The 26,927-nt window shown below is 41.1% G+C and overlaps 1 protein-coding gene across 2 annotated transcripts in view; it reads left to right on the top strand.

Annotated features, from left to right (window-relative positions):
* LOC130161921 (cytohesin-3-like) overlaps positions 1 to 26,927 on the top strand; it is a 40,114-nt gene that overhangs the window by 9,761 nt on the left and 3,426 nt on the right. For both annotated transcript variants that reach the window (XM_056365317.1, XM_056365316.1), the window contains exons 4-14: positions 8,453 to 8,535; positions 8,852 to 8,916; positions 10,461 to 10,527; positions 10,700 to 10,818; positions 13,325 to 13,405; positions 13,503 to 13,615; positions 15,979 to 16,127; positions 16,269 to 16,380; positions 20,462 to 20,538; positions 21,999 to 22,070; positions 22,240 to 22,394. In XM_056365317.1, the coding sequence (XP_056221292.1) occupies positions 8,453 to 8,535; positions 8,852 to 8,916; positions 10,461 to 10,527; positions 10,700 to 10,818; positions 13,325 to 13,405; positions 13,503 to 13,615; positions 15,979 to 16,127; positions 16,269 to 16,380; positions 20,462 to 20,538; positions 21,999 to 22,070; positions 22,240 to 22,394 (1,093 nt within the window). The remainder of the gene's footprint in view (positions 1 to 8,452; positions 8,536 to 8,851; positions 8,917 to 10,460; positions 10,528 to 10,699; positions 10,819 to 13,324; positions 13,406 to 13,502; positions 13,616 to 15,978; positions 16,128 to 16,268; positions 16,381 to 20,461; positions 20,539 to 21,998; positions 22,071 to 22,239; positions 22,395 to 26,927) is intronic.

Below are 26,927 nucleotides of genomic sequence, written 5' to 3'. Positions count from 1 at the left end.
TTTGGATCCAGGACCTTAGTTCTGAGGGGAATTAGTTGGTAAGAAGGGGAAGTTGTTGTGCTTAGGGTACGGTCTGTGTTGTGGCTGTAGGGGAGTGTGTGGGTGGACATCAGACAGTCACTTGGGGCGAGCTGAGGCTGTTCTCTCACTGTATACTTCGCCCTGGGAGGCTGGCTTAAAGTAAGTGGTTAGTGCTGAATGGCTAGACAGCAGTGAAACAGAGCTCAGACATCTGTTTCTCTCTGCATCTGCATGTTTCATCGGCCTAATGTCGCCCTGGAGATGTGCTTCATGCGTAGCTTATAAGGGAAATGCATTAGAGCTGAAATGATTAATCTATTAGTTGATCAGCAGAGAATTAATCAGCAAATATTTAGATGATTAATTAAGTGTTTAAGTATATTAAAGCAAAAATTACAAAAAAAAATCACTCCAGTCTCTTAAATCTTAATGTGATAGTCAATGAAATATATTTGAGTTTTGGACTTTTATTGGAATAAAACAAGACTTATAAATATATCGACTATGGGAACTTGTGATGGGTGTTTTAAGTAATGGCAGGCCCTAAAATGTTGTAGTCATCTGTTCAAGAAGCTATGACAGTCTAGTGGAAACTCCTTTCTTCCATGTGGAAAACATGTGTTACTGATATAATTTGATGATTATATCCAACAATAAGTAATTATTAATCATTTTCAGAAGTATTTGCTTTCTTGCAGAGAGTTAGACGAGTGAATTGATACCACTCTTGCTAAATATGAAGCTACAGCAAGGAGACAGTTAGCTTAGCTTAGCTTAGCTTAAGACTGGAAACGGGGCAAATGGGGGTTGAAAACTAGCCTAGGTAACAAAATCTACCTACCAACAACACCTTTTTACAGGGAGTTATGTCCTGCACTATTTTTATTATAAGGAATTTGTTGCCTTTGGAGAGCCAAACTTGCTGTGTCCCTCTGTTTCCAGTCTTGATGCTAAGCTAAGCTAACTGGCTGCCAGCGGTTGCTTCATATAATTACCACACGGAACAAAAAAAGTGACAAAGACCATTTTCCAAACTGTCGAGCTATTCCTGTAATGAACAATACCAATACCACCAACACTGTATGGCAACGTGTACGTGTTGTCTAAAACCTTTGAAAAGCCTTTGCTTGTATGTGAACGTCTGATGCACGATGATGGAGAATTTGCCCTCTAGTATAAAAACATGGAGCTTGATTTAAATCACCTCTTCCAAATGCCCCGTAGCGTCTCACTAGCCTGAAATGAACGTCTGAAATGATTTAGGCAAAAGAATGCGTCTCTTATGTGTGTTGACACAGATGCCAAAAAATGTGCTAAAATGTACTCTTTACTATCTCGCTGGTTGACCCGGCAGGCTGGCGGTGTTGTTTAAAGGCTTAAGGGGAGATTTGGCAAGAACAGAAATTCGTTTTGAATGCCAAGATTATGGGTTTTGCGTTGCAACATTAGACGATTAAACATACAGAACATTACACCACATGCAACAAGACAAATACACAAACACAGACATAGACACTGCCGGCGCATTATGTGCAGGGACTGAGTCTGAGCTTGTAACAAACTGCACTGTTCAAGTGTTGAGACTATACACATGGACCTGATTAGGGGAGAGACTGGGGAGGCTTTTCGACATGTTCCCATCTCCATGGTAGTGTGTGTCTCTGTGTGTGTGTGTGTGTGTGTGTGTGTGTGTGTGTGTGTGTGTGTGTGTGTGTGTGGGGGAGACAAGACATTGTAGCTGTCTGTCAGTAGACAACATCTCTTCTGTTGTGAATAGAGGTACGCTTTGCCTGGAATTATTGCTCGGAGCTGTCGAGAGGGAAAGCTCTTTAAGTGTGAGATGGAGAGCAGATGGGAGACAAAAGGCTCAGCAAATTAAATGAGCAGGAGTCAGGGAAGAACACAGGCAGACATTAAGGGCAGCAGAGATGTACTGTGTTCGAGTAATCCACACCTAATTTCAGTATAGGGAGAGAAAACAGGGTCCAGCTTACCATACAGGCAGAGTGAGGAGGGGGGGGTTGTTCGAAGTGGCTGGATGTGTTTCCTGGCTTCTGCCGTGATAGAAATGGAGAACCACACCAACACACCCAGCTCGTTCTCACCTTAGTAAAATGTCCTGGCGCTCTGTCATTTCATTTCCTGCACTTTATAGAGTATATTTTCTCTCCTGTTTCAAATAGACTTGTGTGAGGACAGAGCTGCTTTTAATGGAAAGTCTTTGATCCAGCAGGTAGCCATGGGACAGGTTGATATTTAACATGATCCATCTACAAGGATCTGCAGTGAACTGCCAAGAGAGACCAGTGGCCTGAACTTTGTGGGTGGTTTCGATAGCTGTTGTTTTGATCAAAGGTTACTCTGGTCTTATTGTGAATGGGATCGTGGTGGTCCGCCAAAGTCAGTGTTTTTGCAGGCAGACGCACAACCATCACAGGAACATCCTGGACAAGCAGACTGGAGGCCGACGCACAGCGGCTCACTGAGCGGTTTGAAGTTAGTGCCAGTCATCCGACACAGGGCCGACCCCTCCTCCTCCTCTCCCCTTTTTCTGCCGGTGTCTGCACGTTGTCAGCATGTTTGGAGATATCAAAACGTATTTGCTCTCGTTCTTTGTTGTGTGTAGAATGAAAAGCACCCAAGCCTACAGATTTCAAAATTGCTCCCAAGCTAGATATCTATCACAATAATGGAGGTGAGCGTGTTCATATCAGATAAAGCGTTACATTCATTCGGCTTCCTGTCAATCACCTGACACCCACAGGAAACAGCAGAGGTGTCTGTCAGGAAATAATCCCTCGGATATGTTGCCTTTCAAAATGTATTGTCACATCCATCTTTGTTTACTGGGTTAATTCACAGCTAGGCTGAGCCTGTGATATTTTAATTTTACAAGGATAAAAGCTCAGACATGCTAAAACAAGACTGAGTGTATACAGCCATGCTAACAGCAACATGAGGTTGCACTTACACACAATGGTGATATGAGCATACAAACAAAGCTAGTAATGACAATGCTTACTAATGTTTGAGATGTATAATGTTTACCATGTTCATCATCTTAGTTTAGTACGCTAGCATGCTAAAAAACAACCAACTGAATGACATTCTCATAGCCACAATCGCTAATGTGGCTAACGCTCACGTCATATTGTTTAGACTGTAATTACAAGTCACCCGCAAAGGAAAAACCATTCACGTCATCCTCCTCCTACTTGGTGAAAAGAAGAAGAAGCCAAGAAACCTGTGGCAAATTTGATGCAAAGCTAAAGCTAAAAGTTATACACAGTTTATTTGTATCTAGTTTAATTTGTTAAATAATTGCTCCGAATATGTAACGCCACAAAAGCAGCAAACATACAGTTATACATTGTACAGTCTGGATGTTGGAGTGATTGAAGGGAATGTGAACTAGATGTAGATAGCAATAAACTATTAGATATTTTTGCCCCTTGACAGAATGAAAGTGAAGGATATTTTACCTGGAGGTTTTTCATAGTTTCCCCATAAATTGTGTCGAAAACCTGGACAATCATCTGAGATGTCTCGCAATGAGGGAACAGTGAGCGACTTGGACCCCACTCCGCTTGTGAAAGCCCCTCATCCTGCCCGGATGCCAGAAGAAACAGCATCCATCTAATTCATTCTCAGGCTGATCAAATCATCAGATTATAGTTACTTTGGCCTCCAGCATATGGCCGTGGAAGCCCCTCAGATCCTACTGGCAGTGTTCATTGAATCAAATATTGACATAGTGCTGATGCTGAGCAGATGTGTCATATAAGGAGGACATGGTGTGCAGACCACCTCCTAGGCAGCCACGCACTCACAGCAGGAGGTCCCTCCACAAAACTGCAGATTAACCAGAGCAATCAGCATGAGGGCTCTTCAGCTCCCCGAGCCCCAGATTCTCCCTGTGACCCCAGCGGTAGTTAAAAACTAGAAGCCATATTAGCTCCATAAATGTGTCCTCTCACGCAGAGGGCAGCAGGACTGTCGTTACTAAATGATTACTGAACAGGCTGCAGCAAGGTGCGCTGTGATAATGCACATTTTCACAGGCACAGGTACCACATCAGACACATTTATCACATATTCATACAATCTTAATGGAAATATTTAATCTACACAACGAAAATGGGCAACGTTTGTTGATGATCGTTTAATATAAAGAATCTTTCAAGTAAAAACAGTGAGATATTGTTTAGTTTCTGAAATTTTGAAGCTGAATAGTAAATTAAATATCTTCTGGTTTTGGACTGTGGATTGGACAAAAAAAATGTTTTCTGACATTTTCTAGATTGAACAGTAAATCAATTAATCGAAGGGATTAATTGGCAGATCAGTCAGTCATTAAAATAATAGTTTTCGACAGCAGTTTGAAGGAAATAAAATAAGAACCTTATGAAGAGCGATTTATCATGATGAACTCGGCCTTGGAAATGTCTTTGTCTTGCTAAATACCTGCTGCTTATTGCCACATAGCAGCGTGCTTTTTACACATGCATGTAGACGCCTGTGTGTGTGTGCGCGACCTTTCACCCTCTGTATCACAACCTCTTCCCCCTCACATTGGCCTTTGTGCCGACAGCCTCACCAGACTATCTGCTGCTACACTTACTGTCACGTTATTTTATCCCGCATCACGGAGGCAAAGTAGGTTAACGTCAGGCAGCGGCTGGTCGGCGGGAACATCTGTGTATATGATGTTATACATCACACTTCTGCTCTAACAGACCCGCGTTGGGCTTAAAGAGCGGCGGGGAGGGCGAATGCGTGGGATTAACGCCAGCTGGCCTTTGTGTGTATGTGCTCATGTGCATTTCTATCCACGCGTCTGTCTGTATGTATGTATGACCCCGGCTGTAATTCATGTCTTCGTCTACAGTTAGAGGGATTGAGGGTGGCGGGCTTCAGATTACAGTCTGGGTCCAGAGCAACTTTCCCCCGGCCTTCCTACTTCCTTGCATGTGTCCCATTGTGGTGCAGTGCCAAGCGGGGTAACAGGGTTATCTTTTTTTTTTTTTTAAAGCTCATCCACTTTAAAAGACATTACAGTAGGTAAAGTCGCTAGTTTAAAGCCAGTGGATCTGGACAAATCCTCTCTCACACACACGAGTCAGCGAAAACTGGGACTGCAGCCAGTGTTAAGTGAGCGTGGGATTTTCACTCCGAGCTCCATGTGCTCCGAGGACCTTGCTGGTTGTAGGGAAGTCCTTGAATGGCCTGTTGAATAATATCCTTCTCTGTGTCCAGTCTTATGAGGGGGCTTCTAATGTTTGCGCCCAAAATAAACATTGTAAAAGTTATGAAACTGATGGAGACTGGTGATGGTGTGTGTGCGCCAAAGTATCCCTGCATTAGTTTAAATGCCATTAAAGCCTCTGGTTTCAGTGGGTGGTCAGGGACAGTTGTTAGTTTTGGGTGTGAAGAGCAGCAGGGGATTTACTCCTAAAAGTAGATTTTGAGGGATTTTGTTTTTAGGGGGGAAATTACTGGAACCTCTTGTTCTTTGGTGCACATGTTGGAGTTTAAACCCTTTGGACCCTCTCAACCCACAGCTCAACACACTGGATTTCTGAGCTCTCATACACTAGATCTCTCTTAGAAGTCACAGAGAGATTAAAATGTGTTTCAAGTCGAGTTTCCTGCACATTTAGCTCCATTTAAATCAGCGCTTCACCAACTGCAGCTACCCCATTATCCTACCCTGGGTCTTCTGTTTGCTATGAAGCAATGACTCACACCATAATTGATTTTAGTAGATTATCATTCAAGCGTGGCTGCGTTTGGTTTGAAAGTAGTGACAAACTCTGGCCCCATGACTCCCTCTGTGCTTGCTGAAGACACTAAACTAATTTCCTGAATCAGTCATAGAGGGTCACAGGGGGAAGTGTGTTAATAATGTAATTGGTGGACCACCTCTGTGGAAGAGCCCCCCAACACTAAACAAGATTTTCCACCGCAGTGTAGTTTGAAAAACATACTCCAGATCTAGTAAGAGAGGCCTGGATTGGAGGATAATGGTGGTGGGCTTTTATTAAAGTGTGCATCCTCTGCTTTTCATTAGATTAGTAATGAATGAAGATTGTAATCATGCACACTGTCGCAGCCAGTGGATATCTCCATTAGCTAATGCAAGGCCTCAGGCAAATGGAAAACATGAAGCTGTCTGCTGTGTGCACATTATCTTCCTCTGGGCAAATTACTTCAAAACAGAATCCTAATATTATGGCTGTAAGTTAGCTAATGATTTTTTTCAGTATTGATCAAAATCCTGATTTATTTTTTGCAAAAAAAAACACCCACCCACCCAGGATGCTAACATGCTCACAGTATTAACAATTCGATGTTTAGCAGATCAATTGTTGAGCATGTTTACCTTAGTTTAGTGTGTTAACATGCTATTATATGCTAATCAGCATGAGGATGTCAGGTATTTAGTCATAAATCTACTGTAATACTAGATACATTTACTTATCTTAAATATAGATTATCAAAATTGTTGCTTGTTAATTTTCTTTTGATCGAATAAATATAGTCCGATGTGTGTGTTATCTCTGTTACACCAATTCATGACAGTATTGAAAAGTTGTGTGCTTAAATCTTGAGCCATTTAGTACCATGATGTGTCATCTCTTAGTTTTATCAAAACTGGAGCAGTGTTGTGGCAGTAACAACCTTTTGAAGTTTGAATTCTTGACCTTTTTAATTACAGTGTCTCCTCAGGCCAATCACTTTTGTCTTTTTAGATAAAATGCATCAACTGTCCAGGCTTTGTCAAAATGTGACCGGGTGGATCTGAGTCAAAAATTTTGACATTTACTTTTAATGCCCTCAGCGGGTAGTGCCACATTTTTGGAATTACCCTTATTTTATCTCTTGCTGAGAGTTAGATGAGAAGATTGATACTGTTCTCATATGCGTCTGTTACTTATGAAGCTTCAGTCAGCAGCTAGTTAGCTTAGTTTAGCGTAAAGACTGCAGGGAGACACCCCAGCGCAGCAACACGTCTTTCTCCCAGGTTACTGCTCCTTCCTAATTTCATTGCATGTAGACCAAAAAAAAATAATCAGAAAATATTCCTCAAGTAAAAGATTAAAGAATTGTGTAGCAGTCTGGAAACTTTTTAGGAGCACTAATTGGCTTTAAAGCCTCATTCGCAGCACTCACAGTTGTATTGCTGAAGTGCTGTGATTTAGCCAGAGGTTAGCAACGCTAATTAACGTCTTTATTTTCATACTTTATACCCCCCTCTGTTCTCTATTAAAAACATGGCCCACAAAGGAAATCCCTCAGCTGTTTCTCCTGCTGTTTACCTGACCCTCATCACGGTGCTTCAGAATTACATAAGCAGGTCAGGAAGTGCCTTTTCTCTCATTGTTAATTTGAATGCCATCCATAACAACACTCGGCTCCCCTCAACTCTTTTATAGGCTGTCGAATTAAAAGTGGGCTGAATGCTTCCTCTTATAAGCCCACTGACCTTTTTTCACTTTAATTGGCGCAGACTCCTGCCTACAATGGAAAATAACAAGTGAGGTTTTTATATATATATATATGTGTGTGTGTATCTCCTTTAGCAACATGTAGGCACAAAGCTGAAGCTGTGATATTAGACGTGCTGTTTTCCCGTTGAGAGATATGCGTTTTCTGCCTCTAAGCTGGCTTAATGAAGCGAGATTGCACGGGCTCTCTGTGCGTCAGAAAGATGGAAAAATTGAGAAATAAAGTGTGTGTGTGTGTGTGTGTGTGTGTGTGTGTGGAGGGAATGAAACAGAGAGAGAGAGAGGAGTAGAGATTAAAAAACAAGATTGAGACAGAGACAAAAGGCGGAGAGTGAAAGATGGTGAGGAGCAGCGAGTATAAAGCGAGTCATCCTCCCTTCTTGCTCAGTTTTTTGCCCGGAGCTGTAAAAGCCTCACGGCCGGGGGAATCAGGGTTGTAGGCCGTGTTAAATTACCAAATTCACATGTAATGAACGAAAACTTAATCTGGATTGGTTTTATTAATAGAATTCCCCCTGAGCCAAATGGAGAAGGAGGGAAGGGGTAAAACACTTTCAAGTGGAATAATTAAGATCCTTCGCCTCCTCTCTCTAGTTAATTAAGACGAACATGCAGGCGCCTGATATGCGTTGCTCCGGCAGAACAAGGTGAAAACAGTCGATGCGGTAGCGGCAGCTCCTGTTACTTCACTGTGTGTGTGGAAGGATGAATCCATCTCTGCTGTGAACTCATGAACTTAAGAACTTGTAGCCACTAGATTGGATTTAGGGCTCAATACTTCTGTTTCCCTTCGTCTTTGCTCCTGTGATCTTTGCCCTTTTTCCTGTTGTGCAGGGAGCAAGGAGAGCTGTTGGGGAGAGGGATGTGAGCTGTGTAGAAATGAGTGTGAAGGTCTGCTGTGTTTTCTGCATCGTGTGTTTCAGTTCCTGAGGATCTGTCCCTGGAGGAGCGGGATGAGCTGTCAAACATCCGACGCAGGAAGAGAGAGCTGCTCGATGATATTGAGGTGTGTATGATACTGAGGTGCATATGAGCAGATACTGTATTGTAGGAGCTGGGAAAGCAAATTATTTTGGCAATACACTTTATACATTTATAATTTCTTTTAAATTTAGTTTTAATCTTTGACCTTTTTAATTCTCTTTGCCTATCTACTGCAGCACTGTAGGTCTATTTGCATGATGCAAATTGCCCCAGCAGTATATCTTTGCACTCCCAATTTGCTGGGGAAAAAAAGTGATGATGATATTCGACTGCGCACAGTCGCACACTGTAACGCTCCTCTGTGCTTTATCCTGCTTTGTCTCACTCTCTTCTCTCAGAGGTTGAAGTTTGAGATAGCAGAGGTCATGACGGAGATCGAGCAGCTGACGTGCGTCGGAGAAAGGTAAGTCGGTAGTTTGCGTACAGTGTAAGATGTCTACAGCATTCATCAAGTATTTCTATGCGCTTTGTGGCTTGTACTAGATTGTACAATCTATAATCCATTATAACCGCTCTGCTATAAACTCAACCTTTATGAAGCTTATAATTTTAAGGTTTTGTTAACATATGGTTGGAGATGTGTAAACTCAATTAATCATATTAAAAGGGAATAATCTAAATATCAGAATATCAAAAACACCTCTCAACATAATGGAGTCCAGGACAACAACATGACTATCTGTGACCTCAACACTAAAACATGTCATTCAACGAACATCTCTATGGCAGCGTCGACAAAAACTGAACATTGAAAGCTTGGTGAAGATAGAATAGGGTCGAGCTGTTATATTAATAATAATAATAAATAATAATAATACATTTTATTTATAGTCGCCTGTCAAGGCACTCAAGGACACCTTACAACACACAGTAAAAGATAAAATGCAAGTACAAGGCATAAAATACAAAATAAATTAGAATAAATGTAATTGCATGAAAATAAATATGATTAAACTGTTGCAGTTAAACAGAATAGAGAACGTTTGAAGATGAAACGTGTTTTGACGTGGGATTTGAAAATAGGGAGAGAATCAATTTTACGGATCCAAATTAATTGTGAATTTGAATATTTTCACATATATTCAGATCAAAGATGTTTTTAAGTTTATTAAAGATGCTGAATCAAAAACATATTACCATCTTTTGAAAATAATTTTTATGTAGAACATTAAATTGTACCTTCAGCCATCAATAGCAGCCAGTGGACTTCTGGCTCTTAGTTGACTCATTGCCTCTATCTCAGCTGGGTTTGACATTTGCATGTTGCATGTGCTTTTTGTTTTGAATGATAAACTGTAAGTTGGATGTGAATAAAGTGGAAATACCTGGGAAGGATGTGAATTTATCTGGAAGACTCAGCTTGGTTGTGTGTTTAGATAAATTTGACTATGTACACCGATTGGTCAACGAAATGCGAACAACGTGACGGTGACATGTGAGGGTTCGGCCTCACAGTGACAGTCAATATCTGCCAGTATAAATCAATCAGGCCTGTTCTCCGTAGTGATTCATTGTGTGTCCACAGTGTGTGCTGTTTGTCATTCCTACTTTGTCTTCTCATCTGTCACTTAATCACCCACCTGCATTACACACACACACACACACACACACACACACACACACACACACACACACACACACACACACACGCACACACACACACACACACATATTTGGGTTAGTCTGTGCACAGTGGGGGTTTTTATTTGTCTCCATGTGCATATGTCTTTCAGATTAGATGCAAGCATGAACATACAAGCATATAATGAGTAGAACAGATGTGGCAGGAAATAATCTCCCCAGTTGTAACTATAAATAAAGTGTAATTGTTGTGTTTAACATTCAGGTACTTGACTATCCTGTTGTTTTCAGTGTTTTTTTTTTTTTTTAGGGTGAGAATGTGGAGTCACCTATTTAAAGCTGGACATTTATGTATTTGTGTTCCAGTAAAACATCCCAGAGAAACAAACAGATCGCCATGGGCAGGAAGAAATTCAACATGGATCCAAAGAAGGTATTGCTTTTGTTTTTGAGTCCTGTACCAGCCTCACGGGCTCCAGTGTCTCTGTGGCCTTTCGATGAAATGAAATGAATCAATTCTCATCAAAGAAATCCTTTTATTTTCCATCCATCTGTAGTTGATCGAGATGAACAGCCGTCCTGTTTTTCTCCTCTTTTGTCTCCAGGGAATCCAGTTCCTGCTGGAGAACGACCTCCTTCAGCACACTCCCGAAGACATCGCCCAGTTCCTCTACAAAGGCGAGGGTCTCAACAAGACCGTCATCGGAGACTACTTAGGCGAGCGGTAAGACAGAGCATCAGTCAGGCTGAGGGAGAAAGCCCTGCTTACATGGGATTTATGCCCCCTCCGTGATTAGAGAAGGATATTATGGGCTGGATTTATTGACGAAAGAGGGAGAACATGATTGACCCACCCCACCACCCCACCCCTCCTCCTCAACATGAATCTTTGAGGCAGTGTGGGTGTCTTGTCATAGTCCACCCATGTGGACTTATAACTGGTAATAAAAGGGCTCCTCAGATCTGTGGCCAGACTGCTGGGTAATGAAGAAGAAGGGGATTCCTGCAGAAGACCATTGAGATAGATGGTGTTATCTGAAGGTGAGATTAGATAGTCAAACACACGATATGACGAACAAAGTACACTGAATCAAAACCAGGAAAAGGGGAGCTGAACATGCAAGAACATCAAAGGTTTAGTGTTCAGAGGGCAACACCAACTAAACTGAGCTAAATAAAAGAGGATTAAATTAATTACACACAACACATATCCCAGAGAAAATCATCAATTGCTCATAATTTACAGAAGATATGGTATTTAAAGTAATCATCAGTGCTATTTTTACATAAACAGCACGTTCATTTTGCTCCTCATTATCGTCAGTTGATAAAACACACTGCAACCATTCAACCTGTAATCAGTTCTTCTGTAGTGTGATACTGCACATTAGGTCTTGTACACTAGAAACTCTTGTCTTGAACAGGAAGTGATGCATTTGATGTCGCCGAGGTGTTTTTGTAATCTTTTAGATTTCTCTTTGAAACTTACTCATTCTGAAAACCTCCTTTAGCAAAAAAGAATCATAGTCCGTCGTAGATGCCTGGATATTTGTTGATCGCAACACATCGTTAGGGTCTGTCATAAGCCTCTAAATGAATAAATTCAGCCGTATGGATTAAACCAGTTAGCTGAGTGGTGGTAATATGAGCGTTCAGACAGTTTAACGGTTAAAGTTAGGAGAGTTTATTTCAGATTGTGGGAGGTAGAAAGGAAGCTTTGTTTTGGTCACAAACTCAGTGTTAAAGCTTTGTATTGGTCTTATAAAAAAAAAAGCTGCAGTACAACATTTTTTAAAAAGGGTGTGGATCAGAATGGATGATCCACTCCATTCTTAATCCAAGCAGGAAATCACATCAACCACAGTCTGTATTCACTTAGTTACAGGTGCTGATGGTGCATCAGCTGAACAACTGCAGTCAGACAGTAGCTGAAACAATGCAGTAACACACAGACACGCTCTGAATGAGGCTCACATGAAGGTTGGGGAGAACGGCGGGGGGGGGGGGGGGCTCTGTGGACTCCTCTCGTTGGCAATAGGCTTTATTCATGCAGGATCATCAAAGAGGCCACCTACCCAGTGGAAATCACACTAAACACAGGCTCAGGGTTTACACTCAGTAATTATCACTAATTAAGCTTATGCAAGGAACAGGAACCTATCGTTACATGCTGAGCAGAGAGATAGATGGGGTGGGGGTGGGGGGGTTTGGTGGGGGGTGCAAGTGGGGGACACATGGAAAGGAGGTGGAGACTGGAAGATAAAAACAGCTGGAAGGAGGAGAGATATTGGGAGATGGTGCAGGCTGAGTGGGCGACTGACTCTTAAATTACACTAGCAGACAGTTTTTGTTTGGCAGCACTTTTTATTGTTCTTGTATAATTCAGCTTCGTTTGTCACATACAAAACACTCACTGTGGCGTGTTTATATTTATCTTTAATTTTAATTTCACCTTTCCAAACAGCAGGCCACTTCCGAGTTTCTTTGTAATAACTGTACCTATAGCAATAACCTATGTCAGACTCACGGGACAGGATTTGTTTTACTAGGCTGCAGACAGGCGTATAAGGTACAATACAGTCAGAAAAAAAACTTCATCCTCCAAATAATCCAAGATTGTTATTGCAATGCAACTTTGTTGTTTGTTTCTTGTAAGCCAGAACTCTCTGTACTCCTCTCAACCTTTCCACTGCGTCTTTGGACAAAAAACATAAAACACTAAGTCTGAAAATTCCTGGTTTCATTGGAACAATACACAATACAAAACAATACAGGATCATGGACCCTGATGTACAACAAACATGATCAGAGAAGCGGTGACCGCAGCCAGAGAGCGGCTTTTGATTCTTCCTCAGAAACCCCTCTGATGGTCAAACAAACCTCTGAGAGAAAAAGAACCTTTTGTAAGTTTTGTTTTAGCTGTTTTTCATCAGTCAAACGCACCGTTTCGCCCCCTCGGGGAGGAGAAACATTCAACACTGGCCAGCTGTTTAAATTGCTTGCAGACCTGCTCAGCATCCGGCATGAATAAGGCCACAAACATGACAGGAATGCTGGGAAAAAAAAATTCAGGTTGAGAAATGCTTTCATGAAGGAAATATGTTTTTCCTCCACCCGGTCTTCTGGGTTCGCATTGTGTTCAGAGGTATCTTGGATAGTTTTCAAAAATGGCTAGAGGTTAGAACAATAATGGAAATCAGATTTTTCTCCTTTTTCTTTTTCTCCACCAGGGATGATTTCAACATCAAGGTGCTGCAGGCTTTTGTGGAGCTGCACGAGTTTGCAGATCTCAACCTCGTCCAAGCACTACGGTCAGCTGAGTGATTAACATCATGTGCACCACCCCCCCACCCCCCCTCACTCCCTGCGGCATCGCAAATCAAGACCCTCTTCTCCTTCTCTCTGTAGGCAGTTCTTGTGGAGTTTCCGTTTGCCAGGTGAAGCCCAGAAGATCGACCGAATGATGGAAGCGTTTGCCTCACGGTACTGCCAGTGCAACCCCGGAGTCTTCCAGTCAACAGGTCAGACACACAGCAAGTTACTGCAGTTTAAACCCCCACACTCACCCCCACACTCACCCCCACACTCCCCCCCCACACTCACCCCCACACTTCCCCCCCACACTCACCCCCACACTTCCCCCCCACACTCACCCCCAGAGGCCTCTCAGATATGAAGGCCAGTATCTCTTCATCAACACTTCCTGTCTTCATTTCAATTGATTTAAATGGAATTTTTTTTTTATTGTTTATATAAAAATCAACATTATTAGTGATTTGTTTCTTTCTTTCATTTATACAATTAAATTTTTTAGGTCAGGCTGGTAAAGTTTGTATTTATCCATTACTTTTTTGCTAACTATTCGAATCAGTTTATGCTTATTTATAGATATTTCCACAAATTATCATCATTTTACTAAACTATTACAACTGTGTATCCAGTCCTTTTAGCTATTTCAACCACTTTCCCATTACTTTTGAACCATCGGTTACATTATTTATCCACTACATTTAGCTAATATCAACAGTTTTTTATTTATCAATTACTTTCAGCTAACTATTACTTTAACTTACTTCATCCATTAACACATTACTTATAACTGTTTAGACTTTCTTGCTGCCTATTTTTGATACTCTCATACAGTGTTGGTGACTGATTCTTTTTCTTTTTCAAACAAATTGTAACATTTTTTTTCAAATTAGTGGAGTTAATCTTTCCACGTTCCCCCTGGCAACAGCTGGAGTACCTGTGGTGCGTACTCCTGGTTGAGAGCTGGGCTTCAGTTTGTCACTGAGCAATGTGTGAAATCCAAATCCGTGCAGTGACAAACAGTCCGGCCTAACATGCCGACAGAAACACTGCCTGAGGGTTTATAATACGATGACCTGTTTTTTTTTTTTTAATGCATTTCAATCATTAAACCATAATTTACTGTATCTAATGTTCAGTGAGGATTAACCAGATTACAGTTTCCAGTTCACTGCAGCAGATGAGTTCAGAGAAAACAACCGGCAACAAACAAGGGAGATTCATTATTCAGGAAGACTCAACCTGGCTAAGTGATACTTATGATAAACAAAGCCGACAACTACAACAGTTAGTACATAATTAAAAAGGTTTTAGAGCAACCTTATTGTGTGTTCAAGACATTTTACAGTGTGAAGGGATACTCCAGACTTTTGGTGATCTTCAGGTAATCTATTACCTGCTTAGGGACGAGGTTGAGCAAATTCAGATGCTATGAGATCGGGATGTATGGTGGTTAAGCTACAAACAGGGTGTTATTTTTAGGTATTATAGAAATATAAGATTTAATGTTTCCAGCATAAAAGCCTCCACAATGACACGAAGTGCATTCAGTCATCCCATAATCTGCATATAGGCTGTGTGTGTGTGTGTGTGTGTGTGTGTGTGTGTGTGTGTGTGTGTGTGTGTGTGTGTGTGTGTGTGTGTGTGTGTGTGTGTGTGTGTGTGCGTGCGTGCGTGCGTGCGTGCGTGTGTGTGTGTGTGCGCGCAGGGCAGAGCATCAGCACAGGACCATGTGTGTGGTAGTTACCCCACACCGAGCCTATAAAAGTATCACAGATCTGTAATTACCAGGGTCATGAGCAGCACATTTCCCTCAGTGCTTCATCATGACCGGTTCTTTCAATACACTGACACTCCTCTTGCTCTTACCAGCAACTCCTGGCCCATAGTGCACGCTGTGTGCAAAGCTCCAGTGTGTGTGTGTGTGTGTGTGTGTGTTTTTTTTTTTTTTTTTTGTCCTTTATAAAGAATGTGTGCAGGCAGACAATAAGCAGCGCAGGACAGCCAGCACCAAAGTGTGTCAGTGTGAGGAGACAGACAGAGTGGAATGAATGATTCATTTACAGGCAGCCACTGGGCCGTGTGAGTCTGAACATTAACACACAGCAGAGAGACTACAACCCTGCACCCCTCTCTCTCTCTCTCTCACACACACACACACACACACACACACACACACACACACACACATACACACACACACACACACACACACACACACACACACAAGCGAACATAGAGAATTTTTCAAATGCAGTACAAATGTAAAATTATGTTAAAAAAATAGGCCTCCAAAGATGTACGAGTAAAACAAAGAATAAAACTAGATGTTAGTTTTCTCCTCTTTTTGATCTTGGTGTGAAGCCTGTTTCATTGTCTGTTATTACTTGCTCCAATGTTACATTTTTCTGCATTGTATGTTAAATTTGTGCCATACCACCATATATTTGGTAAACAAAGATTTAGATTTACAGATTTATTCTTATATAGATCATTAATACTGTGTGTAAACGGGGTCTCTGTGGCAGGATCTACACTTTCCTAACCCTTTTGTTTCCCTCCCTGTTGCTCTCAGACACCTGCTACGTGCTGTCGTTTGCTATCATCATGCTGAACACCAGCCTACACAACCCAAACGTCAGAGACAAACCCCCCGTGGAGCGCTTTATCTCCATGAACAGAGGCATTAATGAAGGAGGAGATCTGCCAGAGGAGCTGCTCAGGGTTAGGATTTGTCTACAATTGTGTGTTTGTGTGTGTGATGACTGATCTCTGTGACCGTTCTGTCACACTCACTCCATACGACTCAGGCATTTCCTCCGCTGTTTCCCCATATGATTAATAGTTTTCCTCCCCTGTCTGCAGAACCTTTACGACAGCATCAAAAACGAGCCCTTCAAAATCCCAGAGGATGATGGGAACGATCTGACGCACACATTCTTCAACCCCGACAGAGAAGGCTGGCTCTTGAAGCTTGGTATGTGCATTCAGAGTTGCAAAAAGGAACCTTGATTATATTGTTGCTTTAAGTCACGAGGGTCTCAACGTCAGTTTGATGAGCAGTGACCTTCGTTTCCCTGGTGGAGTGTGTTTGTTTGTGTGTGACTTGTGTACGATGAGCTTCCAGGTGGCCATGATGAAGGGCGATGGCTCTTGGGCAGCAACAAATACCTGATTAACTTACTTAACTTTTTCAGTTTTATTAGATTTAAACATTAAGTCACTGTTTGTGCTACATTTTTACCAACAGGAAAAGATGCAGGTTATATCCTGACCGTTATCATGAGCTGATGCTAACGCCAGTTTCACCTGGAAAAGCCTGAAATTGAACTTTTCTAAGCATTAAGGGCTCGATTACACCAGCGTTTACAACAGCAACATTTTTAGAAGAAATTCATTTTGGAAAATTTTGACTGGAACTTCTGCAATCAATGAATTTGTTCTCAGTAAATTTGCAAATGAAGTTTTTTGTGAACTGTGATGCATGAGTTTGTGCCGTTTCTTTGGTCAATGCCAGATGTGTTTTCAGCTCCACAATCAAATATTGAGAGAATTTATGACACATCTTGGCATTTTAAATGACTTTTGTGTTTGTTGTTCATTTTCCCGCTGCGACCACTCAGACCCCTACTGGCTGATTAGCTGGCCAATCATTCAACAGAGCTGACTCTCATCAAACTATGAATCCATTCACTAACTGCCACAAACAGGAACATTACAGACTTGTAATGCTAATAGTGACTTTAAAAAGAACTTTTTTTTAGTCAGCTCATGATTTCTGCCCATTTTCGCCCAGGAAACTGTCCACCTTCATAATGGCGCCTGATATCTTGCTAGAAAATTTGTGACGCAACTGCAAAGTGTCTTTTCTCTCTTCGTCCTACATCACATGACCTCTCCTCCTCTCGTTCCGTCTCATATTGTCTCTCCTTGCTCCTTTTTGTGATCTCTCTCTCTCTCTCTCTCTCTCTCTCTCTCTCTCTCTCTCCGTCTCCGTCTGTCTGTCATTGTGAATTTTGCGCTTGCTGTCTTTCTGTGTCCTTGTGTGTTTTTTGTTCCTCACTCCCTCTCTAACCTTTCACCCTTTCGCCCTGTGTTTTGTTCTTTCATTCTGTTCTGTGATGGCTGTTCCTTCTTAAATCTCTGTATTAGGAGGTAGGTAACGCTCCTTCCTCCTCCATCCACCCAGTTCATCACAGAGTGTCCTCACACTGGCATTGGCTGCCATTATCTCCTTAGCACACCGGGCCCCTGAACATGCTAGCCGCCTCATGTAATTGGCTTGTTGTATCAGAGCTGTTACTGGGCAAAAAAAGTGATGGCATTGTGAGGTGATGGGTTATCTCATTCAAAGGAAAGGCGAGTTGGAGGTCAATGATCTCTCTCATCATTTTGCATGGGGACTGGCTGCGTTCTTCTTGTGGCTCTGGAGGAGGCTGGATGACGCTGAGGGCTCGTCTCAGTTGGTGCACACACACAGCGCTAATTTAGCATAAAAAGAAGCCTGGGCATGAAAGATAACTGCTCACCTCATCAAACCTCTGTGCCACTCACCACATCCCCAAAACATACCATGTCATGTATGTCAGAGCCATGCACAAATAAGCAACATGTTTTTTGCAGATAAAATGAAAAGACTAATGTAATGATAGATCACAATCACTGGTGATCAGGTGAGTCTAGATTGTTTAAGCCTTTTGGAATCAAAAGTTGACATGAACATTAAATGGATGGATCAACTTTGACCTTGTGTATTTATGGGTGCTCACCTTCAAGTTCAGTTTCACATTGGTCAAGATAACAGATTCGAACTGGATATTTGAAGGAAGAGTTTGACATTGGTGGAAATACCTGTATTTGCTTTCTTACTGAGAGTTAGCTGAGAAGATCAACAAGCAGCCAGTTAGTTTAGCTTAGCACAAAGATGAAAACGGGGGGAACTTGTAGTCGGAGAAGCTACTTCCCTGTTTCCAGTCTTTTTGCTATGCTAAGAAAACCCACTGTACTGTACGGATCTGATTTTCAGCTAATTCTCAACAAGAAAACTTAAAAGCATATTTCCCAATATGCCGTACTTTTTCTTATTAATATGACATTAGCTTTTAAAGCGCCAACAAGTCAACCAAAGGACTAAATCAAATTCTTAGACACTGCTGCAGACTTTGGACTTTTCTCCATGTAACGTTAACATGCATTGCTCTGACGCATGTCACTTTCAGGGGTCAGCTGAGCAGGTCCCCTCATGCTTTGTACCATTAAAGACGGCCCTGTGCGTCACACAGCTCCTGTGTAGCTATCTGCCAGAACATGCAGTCATGCTCGAGCTTTAGTGAATGGTGCTGCTTGAATCCGCGCTGTGGGAATGCAAATGTGCCGCTGCGTGACCGATCATGCAGTGAAATAAAGGAGACCTTTGCCCCTTTCTCATTTTTGTCCCTCTGTTCCTGCCCTACAGGCCTCCATACCTCCCACTGCTGCTTCACGGATCCCCCCCCCCCCCCCCCCCCCCCCCCCTCTCTCTTTCGCTTATGCTCTCTATTCCACTAGCTGCACTTGCCAGATCATTTTAGATTCAGTTTTTCCCCATTAGTGAATTCTACACTACTAATTTTAGCTCCACCAGAGGAGCCCCTGATTAATGAGGGGAAGATTTTCGATATGACATACAGCTGCACTGCTGAGGCTGTGAAGCTCCATAAGCTCTCATAACACCTACACTGTTAACCCAGATCGAGCCCGTCGCTATGCCTGAGTCCATCATCATCCAGCATGACAATAAAAATCGGTCATTTAGACGTTCTTAGAAAATATTTCAGAATGCCTGTGAGCTGTGGAGGGGTCCCAAAGACTGAGCACTCTGTTAGTCATCTGTTCATGTTGTAAGTAAATTGTCAGAGTGAAGCCATGCTTGTTCTCTGAGACAAAAGCAAAGAGACAAAGACGGATGTGGGAGAAAAGCAAAAGCAAAAAGTATTCAGCATGTAAACTGATAAACTTATCATCTAATCCACATTTATATTAGATACATGGCCAATCATTGTAAAATATTGTGTCTGTCTTGCCTTTTAGAACTTCATATTTATTTAATAACTAAATTACTCTCATGGGAAATATTTTTATCTGATTCAATAATACTAATAATAAAAATAGACAAGTGTGGGACTTTCTACTCCCTCACATTTATGCATAATTTTGAACCTTCCCACATCTATTTGCACTCCCTCTCTGGAGTGTCATAAACAAACAGCGGAATGATAAATCTGCATTAGAAGGTCGTGCAGTAGAAAGACATAACAAATGTCAGGTTTTGAGGATGAAACGAAACATATGGCTGAGGGGGATAAAGAGCTCTCCAGGCCGCCTTATGGTTGACCGTAGCAGAATAAAACATATACCCACATTTGCCCGACAAGAGGCGACTATATCTTACATGCTCATTCCAGCTGAGTGAGAAAAATGTAGTGGTTGCATGTGCAAGTAAATATTGCTCATAAATAATACACCGTAGATGTCGGATTTTACTCTGTACAGCAGTATAGAATGAAAATCTGGGTCAGGTGCACATTACATATTGATTACATCAGTAACAGCGGCTTTCTGCTTGTTCTGTAAAGTCAGCAAACATGTTATTATGGCGCACATATTGCAGACTGTACATTGACATCAGCCACATTCTGTTTTTTTGATTACATAGGTAAATTGTTCATTGCATCACCAATGGTGTAATAAACAGAAAATCCAATAATCCCAATAATCCACGTTTATCTGAAGATTAAGGCAGATGGAGAGTTTTTGTTTCTTATAAAGAAATCTCTCTAGACTATTCCTACCCCCACCCCACCGCTCTCCTGCCGAGCCTCAGGCAACTATCTCTGGGGACTGGGAGCGGTTGGTGGAGGGAGTATCCAGCCTCTGATTGAGCCTAATAATGCAGAGACATGTTGATCAGAACCAGATGTGGCACGTGGAGCTGAGGTCTCCCGAAGGTTAACCTTTACGTGCACAAACACTATCACCACTTCAGTTTGAAATCAAACGCTGTTTGTTTCTCTCTGCAGGCGGCCGGGTGAAGACGTGGAAGAGAAGGTGGTTCATTCTGACCGACAACTGCCTCTACTACTTTGAATACACAACAGTAAGTAGGCAGATGTGTGTTTGTGTATCACATGCACATGACAGCTGTTTTTGCAGCTTGCCGACATAAAACACGTATTTTAATGGGGAAGATCTTATAGTTTGTGGTTGAATGGAGGGTTTCTGTATGTGCTCAACTGCTTCCAGCCCGTGAGTGGAGACTTCCTGGAGTATCCACTAGTTGCTTGGCTAACTCACGGTGATTACAAGTCTCAAGGAAGTCATCACATCTGGCCAATAAATTGTACAAATTGTACAGCACATTTTAAAATATTTACTCTGATATTGGTCTAATGAAGCGCAGCTAAGTGTGTGAAACAGCTGATGTAAATAAATGTACTATAGATAGATAAAGTGCAACAGGAACGTAAGTAAGGAAGAAACTTAAGAAATTAAGAGCACATGTAATCATTGTCTCTCTCACTCACTCACACACACACACACACACACACACACACACACACACACACACGCACACACACACACACACACACAGTTAGAGTTAAAAACAGAGGCAGAGGTCTTTGCCTTCCAGCTCTGCTATTTAACAGATGTAGCCCCTTTGACCTAAATGAACCTCACTCTAGCAATTAACATGAGGCATCATGGGAAACATCTGCAAAGTCTGTGGCACACATCTGGCCCCTGCTACGCCGTAAGCCAAGAGCCTCCCCCAACCCGCTGCGAGAGTCACCCCGCGCTTCACCCCAGCAACCGAGCATCCCTAACACACACCCACATGCACCAATCCCTCAGCACACACACACACAATCTGCAGTGGGGTACACATTCAAAGAGGCACACACACGCAGCCAGCTGTGAGAAGCCGTCCCCAAGCATTTCCTCCCCCTGCTGTGCCCCCTCATTAGTAGGAAGATGACAAGCAGGACATGGGGCTGTTCCTCAAGGTCTCCCCCCACCCCGCCCCAGCACGCACACACACACACACACACACACACACACACACACACACACACACACACACACACACACACACACACACACACACACACTTACTTCACATCTGGCCCCGCAGACACAATAGCAGTCGCTGGAGGATGGAGAGTGTAGGGTTACGCGTCCCTTGGGTGCTGTCCCCTACTTGACCAGGATGAATAAAAACCTCCAGTGTGCTTTAATCACCACCTTGATTTATTTTACTTTGACGCTGTCAGGCTCAATTTAATGTAAAGATTATAGTTAAAATACTTACCTTCGCTGCAGTGCAAATTAAAGATGCTACATGTAGCATCAAAAAAGTTTATATTTTAATATTTTTGTTTTCTTATTTGTAGCTGTTGCAAGTCGTAACTTTAAATGTCATTGCTCATTCCTCACTGCCGCTATATATTGTCCTCGTTCTGGTCCTCATCTTAGATGGTGGTAAAGGGACATTTGCTTTCTGAATGCTGAATGTCTCTGTGTGTGTGTGTGTGTGTGTGTGTGTGTGTGTGTCTCCAGGATAAAGAGCCTCGTGGGATCATTCCTCTGGAGAACCTGAGTATCAGAGAGGTGGACGAGCCCAGAAAACCTGTAAGGAGCAACTCCAGACACTGTCTACTCCATATAAATCCACTGTCATCTAAAGTCACACAGACAACATAAAGTGAAAACAAAAAAAAATGACAACTTATATTTTCTCAGAGACGTTATTTATTTTGCACCATACTTATCGTTTGCATGCCTCCTGATCTCTTCCCAGAACTGCTTTGAGCTCTACAACCCCAACCACAAAGGTCAGGTGATCAAAGCCTGCAAGACGGAGGCGGACGGGCGGGTCGTTGAGGGCAACCACGTAGTGTACAGGATATCGGCCCCCACGCCAGAGGAAAAGGAGGAGTGGATCAAATCCATCAAGTAAGAGGCGGCACGATAGTGTGGATCCATTTACACTGAGAGGGCACTTAGCCAACACGGGGCTGCTCCCATGTGGGCCTTTCTCATGTCTGACCTTGACTGTGAGAAATCTACACACACACATACACAGAGCTGTGAGCTTAATCATAAATGTGCACACCAGCACAAATACACACACACACACATGCTGGTGACTGAATGTGACTCTGTTTCTCACACTTCCACACAGATAACACTCAGAGGTGATTTCTGCTCTGCTGGATAAACTCACTTCCCATTGAGTAGCGCTCAAACACAAAGACAAACACACATGCATGCACACCTATTCAGGCACTTGCTGCACTCTCAGAACTGTTTTGGCAGGCTTTACACTCGATTTGTCATATCCAAATGCTGTCTTGTTAACCAGTGAGAGGAGTGGAGGTGCAGCAGTAAATTGGACCCAGTGGGTAATTGATCAGCTCGCTGGTTATCATCCACTCAGCTGCAGCTTCACCGGCAAATATGATCAATACCAGAGGAAAAATCATATTACACAGTCCTTCCATGCTCTAATGATATTAAAAACCCAGTTAGCATTGACAGATGTGTATCCATTAAATGAAAGTGATGGGTTTTTTCAGCTAAGTTGCTGCAGTCTTATTCTGGTGAAGCTGCTTCATGTACAGTTAAAGTGATTGAGAGGAGAGAAGTGCTCATTTTTCTCGGGTTGGGAAATTTAGAGTTGGTTGACCTTCAGATGACACACTGCCTGGATTACAGGTTTCACACTCTGTTGCAACCTCAGAGCGCTTTTAGTATAAAAGTACAAGTGTGAACCAGGAGTGCTATCTCTTGCACATCATAAGGCAATGCCTCTTCCTGTTGTTGGAACGATAAAGATCACAGATTTGACTCAGCAAGACAGCGCTTCAACCACACTCTCACTTGACTCAGCTGCGGTGGCGGCAGACTGTCCTGTGGTCAGCAGATTCACACTCACACACACACACACACACACATACACACACACACGTTATATCCACACCTGACTCATCTGCAAGGGTGGAAATTGCTCTGGTGGTAACTCTTCTGTGCACATAGACACGTACAGGACTGGCTATCTCAGCATGTCCAGTGTTCTGCTGCTGGGAAGGCTGTGGATTACTCAGCCTTATTCATCTTTAGTGTGACACTGACAACACCTCAGGATATGAAGGGACGATGTAGAGCTGCATGAACCCACACTAACAACAATTTAAAGCCGCTATAATCCAGTTTTTCTGATAACAACGTATCAAATGCCTGTGTAATGTGAGAGGTGTCGCTTGTCACGACGACCCTCTCAGCTCTGTGAAGCATTTTTACGGCCCAAGACTTTACTGTTTTAGTTCGCTCTCATTGTTCTCATAGCATAACAGAATCAAAAGGAGAGTTAATATTGGATTTCATATTCCTTAGGTGGCCAGAAACACAATTCAAAGTGGATGTGAATGTTGTTAAACATATGATATGTATATATATATATATGTATATGATGATATGATAATATGCTAGCTTGTCTCTGCTAAAGCTAAAGAATCACAGCATTAATAGTGCAGCAGATAAGCCTGTATATGGAAGGTGTTGTGCATTTTATGCCTAAAGCATGAAACATTCTCCAGTGTTTCTATAAACCATAAAGTTTATTTTCAGACGTGGAGGCATCTGGAATGACCTCCGGGACAGGACAGAGTCCCCTGGAATAATGAGTGGTCCAGAGCATAAAAGCATGCTAGCTTCTGATTAGAAGAAGAATGCTAATGTGCTAGCTAGACATATAATTCCATAGAACACACAGCAGAAGTTGTCAGTGTTTTTAACAAGCTATAGTTACCTTAACACCTGGAAATGGTGGGATCTGCAGCCCCCTGCTCCCCTCTATAAAAAAAAAAAAAAAAATGATGCCTTACAATATTATGACATTTTATACCTTACTATACTATGACATTTTTTCCGCATTTTTATGCCTTACTATACTATGACGTTTTTTCATGTTTTTATACCTTACTATACTATGACATTTTTTCCGCATTTTTATGCCTTACTATACTATGACGTTTTTTCATGTTTTTATGCCTTACTATACTATGACATTTTTTTCACGTTTTTATGCCTTACTATACTATGACGTTTTTTCATGTTTTTATGCCTTACTATACTAGGTCGTTTTTTGACGTTTTTATGCCTTACTATACTATGTCGTTTTTTGACGTTTTTATGCCTTACTATACTATGACGTTTTTTCATGTTTTTATGCCTTACTATACTATGACGTTTTTTCATGTTTTTATGTCTTACTATACTATGACGTTTTTTCCGCATTTTTATGCTTTACTATACTATGTCGTTTTTTGACATTTTTATGCCTTACTATACTATGACGTTTTTTGCCTTACTATACTATGACATTTTTTCCGCATTTTTATGCCTTACTATACTATGACGTTTTTTCCGCATTTTTATGCCTTACTATACGATGACATTTTTTCCGCATTTTTATGCCTTACTATACTATGACGTTTTTTGCCTTACTATACTATGACGTTTTTTCATGTTTTTATGCCTTACTATACTATGTCGTTTTTTCAAATTTTTATGCTTTACTATACTGACGTTTTTATGCCTTACTATACTATGACGTATTTTGCATTACTATACTATGACGTTTTTTCCGCATTTTTAAGCTTTACTATACTGTGACGTTTTTTCATGTTTTTATGCCTTACTATACTATGTCGTTTTTCCGCATTTTTATGCCTTACTGTACTGTGACGTTTTTTCTGCATTTTTATGCCTTACTATACTATGTCGTTTTTTCACGTTTTTATGCCTTACTATACTATGTCGTTTTTCCGCATTTTTATGCCTTACTATACTATGTCGTTTTTTCACGTTTTTATGCCTTACTATACTATGTCGTTTTTTCACGTTTTTATGCCTTACTATACTATGTCTTTTTTTCACGTTTTTATGCCTTACTATACTATGACGTTTTTTCATGTTTTTATGCCTTACTATACTATGACGTTTTTTGCCTTACTATACTATGACGTTTTTTCATGTTTTTATGCCTTACTATACTATGTCGTTTTTTCACGTTTTAATGCCTTACTATACTATGACGTTTTTAGCCTTACTATACTATGACGTTTTTATGCCTTACTATACTATGTCGTTTTTTCACGTTTTTATGCCTTACTATACTATGACATTTTTTGCATTACTATACTATGACGTTTTTTCATGTTTTTATGCCTTACTATACTATGTCGTTTTTTCACGTTTTAATGCCTTACTATACTATGACGTTTTTAGCCTTACTATACTATGACGTTTTTATGCCTTACTATACTATGTCGTTTTTTCACGTTTTTATGCCTTACTATACTATGACGTATTTTGCATTACTATACTATGACGTTTTTTCCGCATTTTTATGCCTTACTGTACTGTGACGTTTTTTCCGCATTTTTATGCCTTACTATACTATGTCGTTTTTTCACGTTTTTATGCCTTACTATACTATGACGTTTTTTGCCTTACTATACTATGACGTTTTTAGCCTTACTATACTATGATGTTTTTTTGCATTTTTATGCCTTACTATACTATGATGTTTTTTTGCATTTTTATGCCTTACTGTACTATGTCGTTTTTTGACATTTTTATGCCTTACTATACTATGTCGTTTTTTCACGTTTTTATGCCTTACTAAACTGTCGTTTTTTCACGTTTTTATGCCTTACTATACTATGACGTTTTTTCATGTTTTTATGCCTTACTATACTCTAACGTTTTTTCATGTTTTTATGCCTTACTATACTATGTCGTTTTTTCGCATTTTTATGCCTTACTATACGATGTCGTTTTTTCATGTTTTTATGCCTTACTATACTATGTCTTTTTTTCATGTTTTTATGCCTTACTATACTATGACGTTTTTTGACTACTATACTATGACGTTTTTTCATGTTTTTATGCCTTACTATACTATGTCGTTTTTTGACGTTTTTATGCCTTACTATACTATGTCGTTTTTTCACGTTTTAATGCCTTACTGTACTATGACGTTTTTTCCGCATTTTTATGCCTTACTATACTATGTCGTTTTTTCACGTTTTTATGCCTTACTATACTATGACGTTTTTAGCCCTACTATACTATGATGTTTTTTTGCATCTTTATGCCTTACTATACTATGTCATTTTTTCACGTTTTTATGCCTTACTATACTATGTCTTTTTTTCACGTTTTTATGCCTTACTATACTATGACGTTTTTTCACGTTTTTATGCCTTACTATACTATGACGTTTTTTCACGTTTTTATGCCTTACTATACTATGACGTTTTTAGCCTTACTATACTATGATGTTTTTTTGCATTTTTATGCCTTACTATACTATGACGTTTTTAGCCTTACTATACTATGATGTTTTTTTTGCATCTTTATGCCTTACTATACTATGTCTTTTTTTCACGTTTTTATGCCTTACTATACTATGACGTTTTT

Source organism: Seriola aureovittata, chromosome 21, assembly GCF_021018895.1.
Source record: "Seriola aureovittata isolate HTS-2021-v1 ecotype China chromosome 21, ASM2101889v1, whole genome shotgun sequence".
NCBI lineage: Eukaryota > Metazoa > Chordata > Actinopteri > Carangiformes > Carangidae > Seriola > Seriola aureovittata.
This window is presented reverse-complemented; position numbering and strand designations above follow the sequence as displayed.